Source organism: Mustela lutreola, chromosome 9 (assembly GCF_030435805.1).
Source record: "Mustela lutreola isolate mMusLut2 chromosome 9, mMusLut2.pri, whole genome shotgun sequence".
Classification (NCBI taxonomy): Eukaryota; Metazoa; Chordata; class Mammalia; order Carnivora; family Mustelidae; genus Mustela; species Mustela lutreola.
This window is the reverse complement of record NC_081298.1, coordinates 116,403,577-116,417,201: the sequence shown is the minus strand read 5'-3', so window position 1 is coordinate 116,417,201 and position 13,625 is coordinate 116,403,577. Positions and strand designations below refer to the sequence as shown.

Sequence of the window (13,625 nt, the reverse complement as noted above, 5' to 3'; positions counted from 1 at the left end):
ATTTGTTTTGCCAAAGAAAAAACTCCTTGTCAGCTCTGACCCTTTGCAGAAGCATTGCCTTCCCACAGTGAGGACAACCAGGAAGTGCATGGTTTTACAGGGAATCTCTTTGCTGTATCAGTCTGCAACCATACACACTCCTCACTCCAAACACAGGAGTGAGGGGGAGACCTAACCACCAAACCCTGAGATGCTTCCACACCTTGTTATGCTTCTTGATGTCACATGGAACAAAGCCTGGGGGCTCCTGCTAGCACACTCAACCAGTGTCACTAGAAGTACAAAGCGGAGGTCTCGTGCCCAAGGGCCCATGCTCTTCACTGTCTGGGACTGGGGGCTACAGTCATGCCAGAACTGAGATGCAGGGGTTAGCCTCACTGCTGCTGTGAGAACAATGGCGTCTTTGCCTCCCCATCTCCAGCCTGAGACCCGGGTGACTACTCCACCTTCATGTGGGGGAGCCAGGAATTTCAGGTAGCCTGTGATCAGTCACTGGCTGGTTGCTGAGTTGGCTGATCTGTTTCAAGGACCTGAGAGAAGTCAACAGACACCACAGGATCCAGGGCTAAGGGGGTCCCAGTGCAGGCAGGATTATATTTTCTTCTGTCAAGAGGGGCCCAGCGAGGGCAGCGTATCTGCTTCCTGAACCACGATGGCTGCTTCGTCAAGCAGTAAGGCTACACTTACCACTGAAAATAGTGAGCTTGTCTGAACTTCTGTGATTTAACAGGACCATGTGTCTGAAAGGCCAGCAATCCATCTCTCCCCCGTATTTCAGCACATTGGGGGAAAAACTGGCAATTCTTTCAAGAATCTGACTTGTATCTGCTTTTAAAATTTTAAAAAGGTAGTATGGGAAAGTGGACATGTGTTTTTCCTGAAATTTAAAATTTAAATGAAACTTGAAATTAAATTTAAGATTTAAATGAAATTAAAGAAAATCTAAATGAACTGAAATTAAAATTGTAGGTGACCTTGAAATATACATAACCTGTTTTAAAAGCTAGGTCCACCTTGATAGGAAAACAACTGGAACTGGCAATGGAAAATCTGATTTAGAGAAGTTTAAATTTCTAAATATTTCCAAATCCTAAAATGCAATAGAAAAAGAGACAAAGCGGATGTATATTTAAGACGGATTGCCCAGTCCTTTAGCTCTTAGAACTCTTTGCAGAACCTCCAAACCACTTCAGTTACATGAATATTTCTGCTCATCCTAATAACCTCCTTTTTAAGTAAGTCTACCACCTTTCTTAGGAAGCTGTCTAGTACTTACAACCCTGAAGATAAAAATGTCCTTCCACCACAGATTATAACAAATAATCTCTGCTTTTAGCATCATCAAGCATCCCATGGTGTTTTTACTATAATAGCAGACAGTCGTATGTACACTCACTACCTTCGAGGCCTTTTTCTAGCAAGTTATGCCAAACTAATCTCTTTTTTGTGCGAATTATTTGGGTTTGCCCCTGAACGTATGCTATACTAATAATCTCGACTGTTTTTTGTAAAATGATCTTTCAAATGGTTATCAAGTCACTTTAACTTTTCTTCCTCTGGATTATAAATACTAAAGTAAATACAACAGAATTTGGTTTATATACTCAATTTTTTCCTAGAAGTCACCAAGGAAGATACTGGATAAAGCAGACCCCTCAGCCCATACCATACTTAGAGAGAGCCCAAGGAGTTCCATTCCTGGAGTTCATGCTAAGTGTTTTGTTAACTACACACACACACACACACACACACACACACACATTACTTTAAAATTTTAAATATATTCACAGGTCATACAACCACTATGACTACCTAATTCCACAATACTTACCAACCCAAAAGAAACTCCTTATCCATAAACAATCACTCCCCCTCTCCTCAACTCCTAGCAATCACTAATCTACTTTCTGTCTGTATGGATTTGCCTGTTCTGGACATTTCGTATAATGGAATTATATGTGATCTGAATCCTTTTGTGTCTGGATTCCTTCACTCCACATGTTTTCAAGGTTCATTCACGCTGTGGCACGCATCCGTATTCCATTCCTTCTTTATGGCTGAACGACCCCTTGTAAGATACACATTTGGTTTCTATTTTCATCAGATGAGAGACTTTTTGGTTGTTCTCACTTTTTGGTTGTTATGAATAATGCTATGGACATTTGTATACAAGTTTTTGTGTGAACACATGTTTTCAATTCTCTTGGACATATACCTAGAAGCAGAAACGATGGGTCCTACAGTCACGATGTGTAACTTTTGGAGGACTTCAGGTGATAGCTTAATGTGATTTAGTCTAGCCAGATGGCAGTTACCGGTTCATCCAACAAAAATGTTATTTCTGTCAATATTAAATGGCTTTCCTTGAACACAGGAGTGACATCCATTATTTTCCCAATTGCTGTGTGGCCTGCCATTCTAACAGGAAAGGAAACCGGACTTATCAGACAAGAGTGGTCTAGTAGCTCATACATTTTTGGCTGCCTTTGAACGAATGGAGATGTATCTGAGATCATGATGGTGAGGAGGGTGGACTGCGGGGACAGGGACAATGAAGGTGACAGCTGGTGACACACAGAGCCTCTTGGACAGCTTTTAGCTCAATGGGTATGACCTAGCTACCTACAAGCCCAAAACCTAGAAGTTTTTTGTACACTGACAGACTAAGTCACTAGATCGGCACCTCGCATACTTGACCACCCAGGAGACTAATCAAGCCAGCCACTCAAAAGAAATAAATAATTTTTTTTTTTTTTTTTTACAACCCGTCTGCTAAGAATGATTTTCACATTTTTAAATGTCACATTTATAATAGTCACGTAAGAACCTATCTATAACATCCTCACGATTATGAACCTTGGCTCACCAAACCTGCAGTATGTACTATCAGATCCTTCAAGGGAAAGTTTACAGACCCCTGCTGTAGCGGATACTCATGCAAATTAAATTCTTGAGACCAATGAATAAAGCATAGCCCCACTATGAATCTGTCACTAGAGATAACCAGTAAGCAGCCAACGCCCAACACAGGATGTCAAGCGACCTGGGAAGTGACTCAGAAGGATGGCAAAGCACAGAACGAAAACAGGGAACGCAGAATGTGCACAGCGGTAAGGGATGGCGCATCAGGTCATCAAATCTCTGGGAAATTCTAATAAAATGCTCATGCTTTACAGCAGAGAACACCTCCGTAGCAATGTGGGAGTTCGTTTCTGCCTATCTACTTTATCTAGAGAGTGCTAGACATAACATATTAACACACTTTGCTTTACTGGACCCATCACATACACCCCCCACCACTGTCATCCTTTTCCTGCTCCTTCTGACCATTTTCTCTCTTGGTCTCCTGGGCATTAACAGCAAATCCTTATTCACTTGGGCTTGCAGGGCTATGGCTCCCCTATTACAAGGTGGTTAATTTACACAATGCTGAGAGCTCCCAGTAAGTATCATGAATGCTGTTTGCATGGTGCTATTAAACTTACATTCACTACAGCAGACCACCTCTTTTATTTCAATTCAACAGGGAAAACAACTCTTGGCTTTTGCCAACCTCAATGTTTTCTTTAGTTGCCGAAGTTTCCCAAAAGTAACGACGGTGGCTGCTGGTTGCTAAGTCTCTTTCCAAGACATATTATCCGTACCTGCTGGTAATATCTTCTGTTTTTCTCATGAGTCAGGATGATCTACACCTAAAACTGGACCTTAAAATTCTTCAGCAAAATGAGAGTTTCGTCTGTTTATATTTGATCTCTTCTATAAGGATGAAAGTAAAGACATTAGAAGTTCCTGATTTTCCTGGACTTTGCTAACTTTTTCTCCCTTTCTATTATATGTAAGGTTTCCTTGGGGGCTCTTTTCACCTAAGGCAAAGACATTACCTTTAGGTTCTTAGTATTCCTTGTCCCTCCTTTCTAGTTTTAATCTTTCTATTGTTGTTCTCACTCAATTTTGCCATATCCGTATCCTCATGGTCCTGCCAAATTACCTCTTTCTAAAACTTTCCTATTAGCATTCCAGCTCTCAACAGAGTTCTGGGCTCAGCAAAAAATAGCCACATCTCCTTTCCTGGCCTTCCCAAATGCCTATTTCAATTAGTTCCTAAGCCTTTTTTTTTTTTTTTTTTTTTTCCACTAACTTCTGGGGAGTTTGAGCAGAGAACCCCATCACTGTGATTATGTGTTAGTCTGAATTACTTTACTAGTTCCCAGCTGTGGAAAAACGACATTTAAACAGAATGGGTGAGAAATTTAGGGGCAATACAGATAAACTTCTCTTCCTATTTTTCTAAAATGTAATTTCATCTTCCAGAAGACCTTTCTGGTCCAGAAGACCTCTCAGAAGGTCGGAGAGTTTAAAATACACACACATTGTGGGACCCGTCATTCCAATAACAAATCATCAACAAATCAAAACCAGTATTATCTCTAGTTTTATACCAGTGGTTTTTAGACCATCTTTTCCTGATGTTTCCATACAGTTCAAAATTCTCTCCTTTACCAGTATGAGTATAAGTTTCCAAAAACTCTCCTCCTATCACACTCTAAATCTGGGGTTATTTTTTTATTAAGAGTAGACAAATACTATATACTCAGGGATATTCACAAAGAATAAGTTATAAAGCACTTAAATCAAAGGATCTTTAAAAACAAGATGGACACCTCGATTATTCCACAAATAATGGGGAAGTGTCTTGCCTAGTGGACAAGGAGATCATCTATAGGATTTCTCCACTGTTCCCTTTTGAAAATCCCCAGAGCTTGCTTGTCCAGTCAACCTCATCCAACTACTATTGCTCTGGGGAATCCAGCCTCAGGTCACTGAGCAGAAATAAGAGGTAATTTGACAGGACCATGAGGATACGAAAAGTGCAACGTGCAAACCTTACATGAGATACTCTTTTTGTTAAGTCACCAATTCTCAGGGAAGAGTCAACCACTCTCGAACGGTGACCAACTCAGGGAGGTGGCCCTAAGCCCATGGAACCAAACCCATGCAGACAGAGATGTCTGAAGGACCCAACAGCAGTAAACACTCTCTCTCAGCTATCCTCACTCTTTTTGGTGGTGAAAGACACTCCTTTTCAACCAAACAACTGGCATTCTCTTTCATTACTTGTGGCGGAGGCAATCAGTCAACGTGAGACGGAGCAGGAAGCTGCTGGAACGAGCGCGTGCGTCTCGCTCTCTCGGCTCTGAACTCCAGAACATTTCCTCCAGATGCTGCCAGCAGACACTCTGTAACACCTAAACCACAAATCATCACATTCCCCACCCTTTGCACCAGGGCTTGTCCTTGAGCTTCCCACATAGCGAGATATTAACCAAGCTGGCCACCGATACAATACACTTTACAAACTCAGACGAAAATCTGCCACACCATCCACACCATATACTGAAAAGTGGAACTCGGGTCATAAAAATAGCCACTGGAGGTGAACCTCAGAGAGTAATGCAGGGCATTTCAGACATGTCAAAGGGCATGAATCCTGGCTATTTTACTAAAGAAAATATGTTATCAATGTAAACATGTCAGGCATACAACTGTATCTAAAAGGAAACCAAGCATGTGTCAGAAATGGCACCATCTTGCAGAAATTACAGGCAGGTCACTGCAGACTCTGCCAACATCCAAGGAAACTGCCATTCCTCAAAAATAAAGAAAATGGGCTGCTGTCTAATTGTTTTGGGAACCAGGGTGGGTTTGTTGTGTTTGGGTTGTTTTTCGGTCTTTTGGTTTCTTTTTTTAACGACTCTTAGGTTTTATCTACTGTGACACATTAAAGCCATCTAAACCAAACAAAGTATTTCCAAACTATGATACTGTAACTTAGAAAAATCGTTGACTGGACTATACTCACACTGAAAAGGTGCCGGGACTCGACCCTGCCCGTATCTCAAAGGGAACGAACCTTCCGTGGACTGCTCTCCCGAAATCACCTTCTGGGCTGCAAAGTACTTAGGCTTGAGCACGTAATCCTGGGTCTGGCCATGATGAATCATCACATTCTGTGAGGAAAGGGGTGTCACTCTGGGAAGAAACAAAGCCGGGATAGGGACATTAATTATGAATTTTTAAAGCTAAGGTGGGAAAACAAGAAATTTAACTTAGGAAACAGACTCCACACAAGGCTCAGTTTTTCCTTCAAATACTGTAGTTGCCAATTATAATACTAGGAACTAAACACTTATATGCTTAGAAACCTTAACACAGGGCACCTGGGTGGCTCAGTAGGTTAAACATTCAACTCTTGGTTTGGTCTCAGGTCATGATCTGGGGGTTGTGAGACTAAGCCCTGCATTAGGCTCCACACTCTGTCTCCCTCTCCCTCACTTGTGCATACACGCAAGTGTGCACACATAAACACACACTCTCTCTCTCTCTCTCTAAAATAAATAAATCTTTAAAGGGAAGGAAGGAAGGAAAGGAGGAAAGAAAGGCAGAAGGAAAGAAGGAACCTTAATGTAAAAAGGGACTGTGCCTATACAGTCAAGAATAGGCTGAACAGACCACCACAGACAGAGTCTATCACAGGATTCAGAGCAAAGTTAGTACAGCCTGTATGCAGTACACAGGACATTTATACATAAGAAAGACAATGACCTATACATGAGAAGGATCCCATATTTAAAAAGCACATTTTATATATACTGGTAAGCAGACAGTATTGGAAATGCAAAGAGAGGAAAGGAAGAAGGAAACACAGAAAGGGGGCTATGAAAGAAATTCCCAGGTTGACCAGTTGGGCAAAATCAACAGTCAACAATCAGAGCCTGAACAGTAAACGGTGGGACCTTCCTAATGACAGAAGGGAAGATGGGCAAGCTCCTTGAGCCTCACGCTCCTAACCAGTACCATAGAACCTCTGTCACACACACAGGGCAAAGAAGAAAAGGCTCATAAAAATTGTGAACCCATAAAAACTGGAAAAAAAGAATTTTTAAAATTATTTCTTGAAATACAATTATGATAAGGAAGAAACATTCAACTTTTTCTAGTTAACATTTAAATATTTTATGCTGCATCTCATAATAATTAAAAACTGTACTATTCTGGTTAAATGTTTTATAATGACTAGTTCCTGAGAATAACAACAATAGTTAAGAATAACTAAGCACAATCTCATTTCCTCACTGTCACAAGTCAAGAACCTTGGGGACTCCTGAACACAATCACCCTCTGGCCCAGCCATTTTCTAGGACAGTTCTCTTTTGTTCCATGTAATGGAAACCATTCTTTTTTTAAGTTGGGTTTTGTTTTTTTTTTTTAATCTGGCATAGTTAACATACAGTGTTATATTAGTTCTGGGTATTTTATCCAAACAATACAAAAATACTAATTCAAAGGGATCATGCACCCCCTGTGTTTACAGCAGCATTATCTACAATAGCCACGACAAGAAAAGAGCCCAAGCATCCATAGATAGATGAATGGATAAAGAAGATGTGGTAATATATACATGACAGAATATTATTCAGCATGTTAACTTTAAAATAATAAGCCTTTGCCCAGATTTAAAATTCCCTGGGGAACAGGACTAAAATTATTAGCTAAACCAGATGAATAAATAATCAAATAATATAAAGAAGATATAACCAAGTAATTCTAGAAAATGCTTTATTGCTACCAAAACTGCTGGGACAGAGCATTTTAACAGCAAACAGAGCCTATGGAAGGAGACCTTTCCAGTGTAATCTTGAATTTTATCAAATGTGGCACATTAAAACCACCTCAATCAATCAAAATATTTCCAAACTATGATACTAGAACTTAGAAAATGGTTGACTGGGATAGAATCACACTGATAAAGTATCCCAAAGCCCCAAAGAGTGTTCCTAAAGAGGGACTCTATATGAGAGGAAGAAATGACACTGTGACAGGTGAGTACGAACGGTCAACCATCAAGCAACCCAAAACAACACCACACAGTATCTCATCAAAATGAGGAACAGTCCTGAATAAAGTCAGCCTGTTCGGCTGACTCTAACTAGAGCCGACGAATGAGTTCTTCTGTGGGACAAGGCGTCCATAAGAAATGAAAGAAGAGGCTGGGATGAAGAGTGCTTCCCTCTTAGCCAGTCAGGGACCTCGATCCACCATTCTAAAATGGAGAGTTGCCGGAAAGCCTAGGAAAACCCACCGTGGGCCTGAGTTTTCCCAGACACAATTCCATGGATGGGCACCCCCTCTATCACTAGACTCATGACTTAAATTACTAAAAGCCTAAGTAAGGCTTAATGCTATAAACACTTTTGTTTTGATGATGTAAGTGTTGGTTTGAACTTTAAGCATGTTTGGTCAGGATCGAGTAGAAAGCGTAACAGCTGGACACATCTGGTGGTGAATGATAAGAACCACACGTCTACTCCATCAGCCTCGCGCAAACGGGAAGCCCTTCTTCTCATCTCTGGAGCAACTCACTCCCCAGCTATGCTGTCATCCTGTCCCGATGCTGCTGGCACCTGTTAGTAGAAGTGCTTCTGTTGGCAAGAGGACAGCATTCCAGCTCTGACCGCTGCCAGGTAGGATGAACGCAGGGCGGGCCAGGTGGGAGGTGGGGAGGGGGGTCTGCCTGCTAGTCAAGGTCCTCCCTTTTCTCCCCTCCGAATCAAAAAAGTGAGAGGCACCACCAAATGAGCTGAAAGCTTATGTATGGGCTCCTCTTCCCTATACCTACCTGGAAAGTAATGAACAAACAAGGAAGACGGGCTTACCGGGACTTGAACTTGAATAAAAACTCTCAGCCACTAGGGACTTAGGGAAATGAGCCACTGTAATGGTACTTAAGTGTCACTAGAATAGAAACACTAGGCAAGTCGCAAACAGCGCAGATACGGAGCTAACCTGAACGGCACTTCCCCTTCCTCCATCACCTTTCCTTTCCCCCAGGGCAAGAGTGTCAACACACAGGAACAGACTGAAGCCACTGTGCATGACAGCCCCACAAAGAAAGAAGCAAAGCCACGGACGGCGGCACCACCTGGGGCAAATGGAAGAAGCCGTGCCATCACTTATTTCACCAAGACATGATTCGCATTCTCTTCTCTCTTCCTCCCTTCACGGCTGGCCTCCACTTTTCCCTCTAATGTCACCATTCAGTTACTTCCACTCCAGACCACCTCGTTACCTCTTACAAATACATATCCTCTTTAACTCTTCTCTTTTGTCTAAGTATTTCAGGAATGATCTCCCTCCTTTCATTTCAATTGGATTTTCTCCATTCTTTCCTCTCCCAGGGCTGGGGGGTGGGGAGGCTTGTCTATCACTAGTGAGCATAAGATGTGTCAGAGCATTACAATTTTATTTAATTATTTATAAAAGATCTTATTTATTTATTTGACAGACAGAGATCACAAGTAGGCAGAGAGGCAGGCAGAGAGAGAGGAAGGGAAGCAGGCTCCCGGCTGAGCAGAAAGCCTGATGCGGGGCTCGATCCCAGGATGCTAGGATCATGACCTGAGCCGAAGGCAGAGGCTTTAACCCACTAAGCCACCCAGGTGCCGCGCATTACAATTTTTTTTTTAAGAGAACTAAAATATTTGAGAAAATTAAGCTAAAAATGAAAACTGTAGGACCTCTGGTTCAAAATGGGGGGTTTTTGTTTTGTTTTGCTTTAGATACCTAAAATGTCTCACCTACCTCCAAAGATGTCCTTAACATTATAAGGAATAAAAAAGATTTAAACCCAGAGTTGACATTTGGCTCTTACACAACAGTACAGCCACACAAGTCATTAAAATATGGAAATATTCTGTTCTAATAAACAGCTGCTATCCCAAGGCCCTTAGTGCCCCTCCCTCCTCCCAGCACTGGGCCTCCCAGAACATACAGCCCTCAATCCTGTAAAGGAGTTAACACTTAGCCGAGCTGGATTTCTAGGTCCCTGTTCCAGCCTGGCTTTGGATTCGTCAATACCTGGGCCGCAAAGGGTACTAAACATGGTTCGCTGTACCCATTAATAAACACACAAAACATATTTCAACAAATCTGTAAGATTCAAATTGGATTGAGAAATGCTGACTGTTGTAGCAGCCAGGAGGAATCCATGGCCTGGAAAATATCTTCCTAATTTCTTTTAGTTCAACCTGCAGTAAGAAGTCCATTTTACTTGGAGATCCAATCCGTGTATATACATATAGGTCTGTGTTTTTATTTAACTAAAATAAGTGTTATAAAACATTATTTACCCTTAGCATGTGTAGAACACTTTGAGATTTTGTCCGCTCATCTGTTTTTTTAAGTGACAGTCCTGAACCACTACATTGATTTCATGACTTCATGACTCCCTAATGGGTTGCAACCAGTAGGCGTAAGGGCACTAGTCAAGAGTGAGGGCACAGGCACAAGGAGACAATCTTCTCAGGGAAACACAGAGGAGTTTTAGACCTGAAACCAAGTAAAGCAAAGGGTGATTTAAAAAAAAAAAAAAGTAGAGCTGAACACTGGTGTCGTGACTAAAAATCTTTATATAAAGGCAGTTATCCTCCCCAACTCTAGCCAACAGAACATCCAGAAGTCAGACTTCCACCCTTCTGAGGGGTGAAAAAAATGCATACTCTTCTCTAAAAGAAAGGAACTATGTTGTATAAACCACAAAACTTACTGCTCCCCACTCCCAGAGCAAGGTCTTCTCATTCTTGATTCTGGATTCCTCTAGCTCAAAGACTGGTCTCCCGTTTTCCCCCTGAAAAGATGCGTGCCAGGAAATCAGGAAGACAGGGAGTTCCAGGAGAATGATCCCGGGGGGAAAAGGAGTCACAAGAACGGAAAATACAACTGCAATGTTGGAGACACTTGACTATCTGGTATAAAATGCAACCACTGGAAAGAAAAATGGAGAATACATTCAAACGTGATACTAGGAACACTCTTCTTCAAGGAGCACACATGAGAGCGAACCACGACACACACAGAGAGACCCCAGCACTGAGTGGTACTCCCATGGACAAGATATTGCAAATGCTGTAACTGTCAGGAACAACCATGTTCCCAACTCTGGTGATATTAATGTACAGAGTTAGCCAGAGAAGGTTGGAAGATTCTAGAAGAAGAGGAGAAGGGGAGGGAAGACTGGGATGGCCACTGCCCTCACCTTATGAAATGCCAAGTCATCAGATAAGATTCATGACCTTGAGAGATGATGTTGACAAGAAAAAACAGAGGCACAATCTGCTCTTGGGGTGTACACAGGCTATGAAAATGAAATAATGATTTTGAGAGAAAGGGTGGGGAGTGAGAGGTGAGGTAAATGAGCTAAATCTTCACTTTCTATGGCAAGAAGTGTTTAGACAGCATCTAAAAGGAATAAATGAGGAAATGACTGGGTGAAGACAAACTACCCGAAGGACCAACAGGACTTAAGGTTTAAAGGCAGGACAGTTGGGGGCAAAAGGAAAAGGATTCAGGTGACAATAAAGGTTTCAAGCCTAGTTGACTGGACGGTTATTTTTGTTCAAGGCCAAGGGGAAAAGAAACAGCAAAGAAGCATGCTGAGTTACGGCAGGCAGAAGAAAGGGTCAGTTTGTGAGGACAATAATTACGTTCGAGACAGAAAACGGAGCAAGTCTCCGAGGGGCAATTAGGGAAAGCCTCCAAGATGTGGAAAAGTGATGTTCTAAGAGGAGCCAACTTCCTCAAAGGCAAAAATGTTTCAGAAAAAAAGAACACAGAGCCACATGGTCTGGAGGTAGAGAGAAAATGGGGGGGGGGGGGATTAGAAGATAAACAAGAATAATGTGGGTCCCGAAAGAATAAATGGAAGAAAGTTCCTAGGAGGAAAGGAGAGAGCATCACCTGCCAACTGCAGCAGAAAAAGCAAGGAATGAAATGAGGAAAGGTTGTCGTGCCTGGGTTGGGAGGTCACTGGTACCATCCACAGTGTGTTTTCAGTAGTGACAGGAGTGTGGCTGCAATGGGCCATACACTTGATAGGTGGCATGCTGTGACACAGGGACAAGACAGACAAGGAAAAAGAGGCTGGACTTAGGGATAGCCCTGGCCATCTGAAGACCTGAGTCCGTGGAAACTTCTGTATCTTTATAAGCAGAGGGGAAACAATCGCATACAATTTCTTTCCTTAAAAGAAAGGATTAGTCACACACTGTTTACACTGCTGCCTTCAGAGTGGCAATTTTTGGCACACGTACCGACTAAACTTTTCCATATTTCTACTAGATTCATTATTTGACCTGTGGAATGGGTGGGAGGATCTGGCAAAACACAAGCCCCTTTCCACTTAAGGAAAGAGCTTTGGACCTCACAGAAGGAAACCCCCAACAGGCCATAAAATGTTTCCCACAGAAGTCCAGTCTAAGGCGATCCAAACCTTTCCCCTCTGTGTAGCATACTCAGGTTTATAATCCAGACTAAGAGAAACCAGAAGGGGAAGAAAATGGAGCTGGAGGAGGCCACGAAGAGTCATGTCCAGACTCTCAGGGCCAGTTTCTGCCAACAAAACTCAAGGGATCCTAGGTGGCCTGCATGGGTTCCAAGTTGTTGAGAAGCATGGGTACATGCTCCTCAAGGGAGAGGCGGTGCACTCAAGTACACAGGATGCCAGCTACGGTTTGGTGGAGGAAACAAGAGTTCTTGAGGCTGAGATGCACAGAGGGAAGGACCAAGAAAAAACATACAGCTAAGAAGAGGTCAGAGGACAGCATAACACACATGTGAAGGGAGACTAATTTTTGTGGTGAGCCCATTCACACCGAATTATCTTTCAGACCAAGAAAAGGATTAGGAGGTAAAAGACTGCTGATGATGAGATCAAAGGGCAGCACAGACAGCTTGCCAGTAACAGGATAAGGCAGAGCCGGAGTCTGCCAGAACACACACAGTGGAAGTACAATGAAACAAGCAAACACAAAGTCTGGAGAACAGAAGGAAAGAGAAGAGTATATGAAACAGCTAAGTGTGGGGGATAGACCAGTAGGGGACTGAGGAAATGAAATGAAAGAAGGTAGATATTGCGGGGGGTGGGGGTGGGGGAGGGAGTGCTTGGAAATGTAGTAAACTGTTGTGGTCATCATTAATAAACATGGAAAACAGAACCAAGTACTTTGGGAACCAATGGTCTTTGGCAAGTGGTTCTTTCCTGGAAGTGATTCTGCCCCCAGAGGTATGTGGCAATATCAGAGACATTTTTGAACGTGATGATTCAGAGGTGAGGGGCTCAATCCCGTGGGGAGGAGCCGGGAGCTACTGAATGTCCTCGAGTGTACAGGATAGTCCTCCACGAGAAGGAATTATCTGGCCCCCAATATCAATAGGGCCAAAGCTGAAAAACCCTGTTATCAACACGTGCTATTATTATCAAACAATTTTAAGAGACATGAGTAAAGAGCAAATGGCCTGTGGGAATGGCCATGAAAAGCTTTAGAGGAGATAAAAATCTGTACAACCTCCTATGTACTTTGTATCCCCTATGAGGCCAGGGACATAGACCTGTACTCAGATTGCCTGGCTGGCAACTTGGAAGAGGGGGCTGGCCTATCCCTGAAAATGGCATGGAATAGCAATTTAAAAAAAAAAAAATCATTTACTAGAATTCCTTGCAGGAACAGTACAACATAGAATTGGAAAGAACTTTTTGTTAAAAAAGGAAGGGAGCGCACCGTGAAGAGACG

At 42.4% G+C, this 13,625-nt stretch overlaps 1 protein-coding gene across 7 annotated transcripts in view; it reads right to left on the bottom strand.

Annotated features, from left to right (window-relative positions):
• LTBP1 (latent transforming growth factor beta binding protein 1) overlaps positions 1-13,625 on the bottom strand; it is a 403,430-nt gene that overhangs the window by 259,108 nt on the left and 130,697 nt on the right. For 6 of the 7 annotated variants that reach the window (XM_059188603.1, XM_059188601.1, XM_059188606.1 and 3 more), the window contains exon 4: positions 5,861-6,030. In XM_059188603.1, coding sequence (XP_059044586.1) covers positions 5,861-6,030 — 170 coding nt within the window. The remainder of the gene's footprint in view (positions 1-5,860; positions 6,031-13,625) is intronic. The other variant, XM_059188602.1, reaches the window with a different exon arrangement.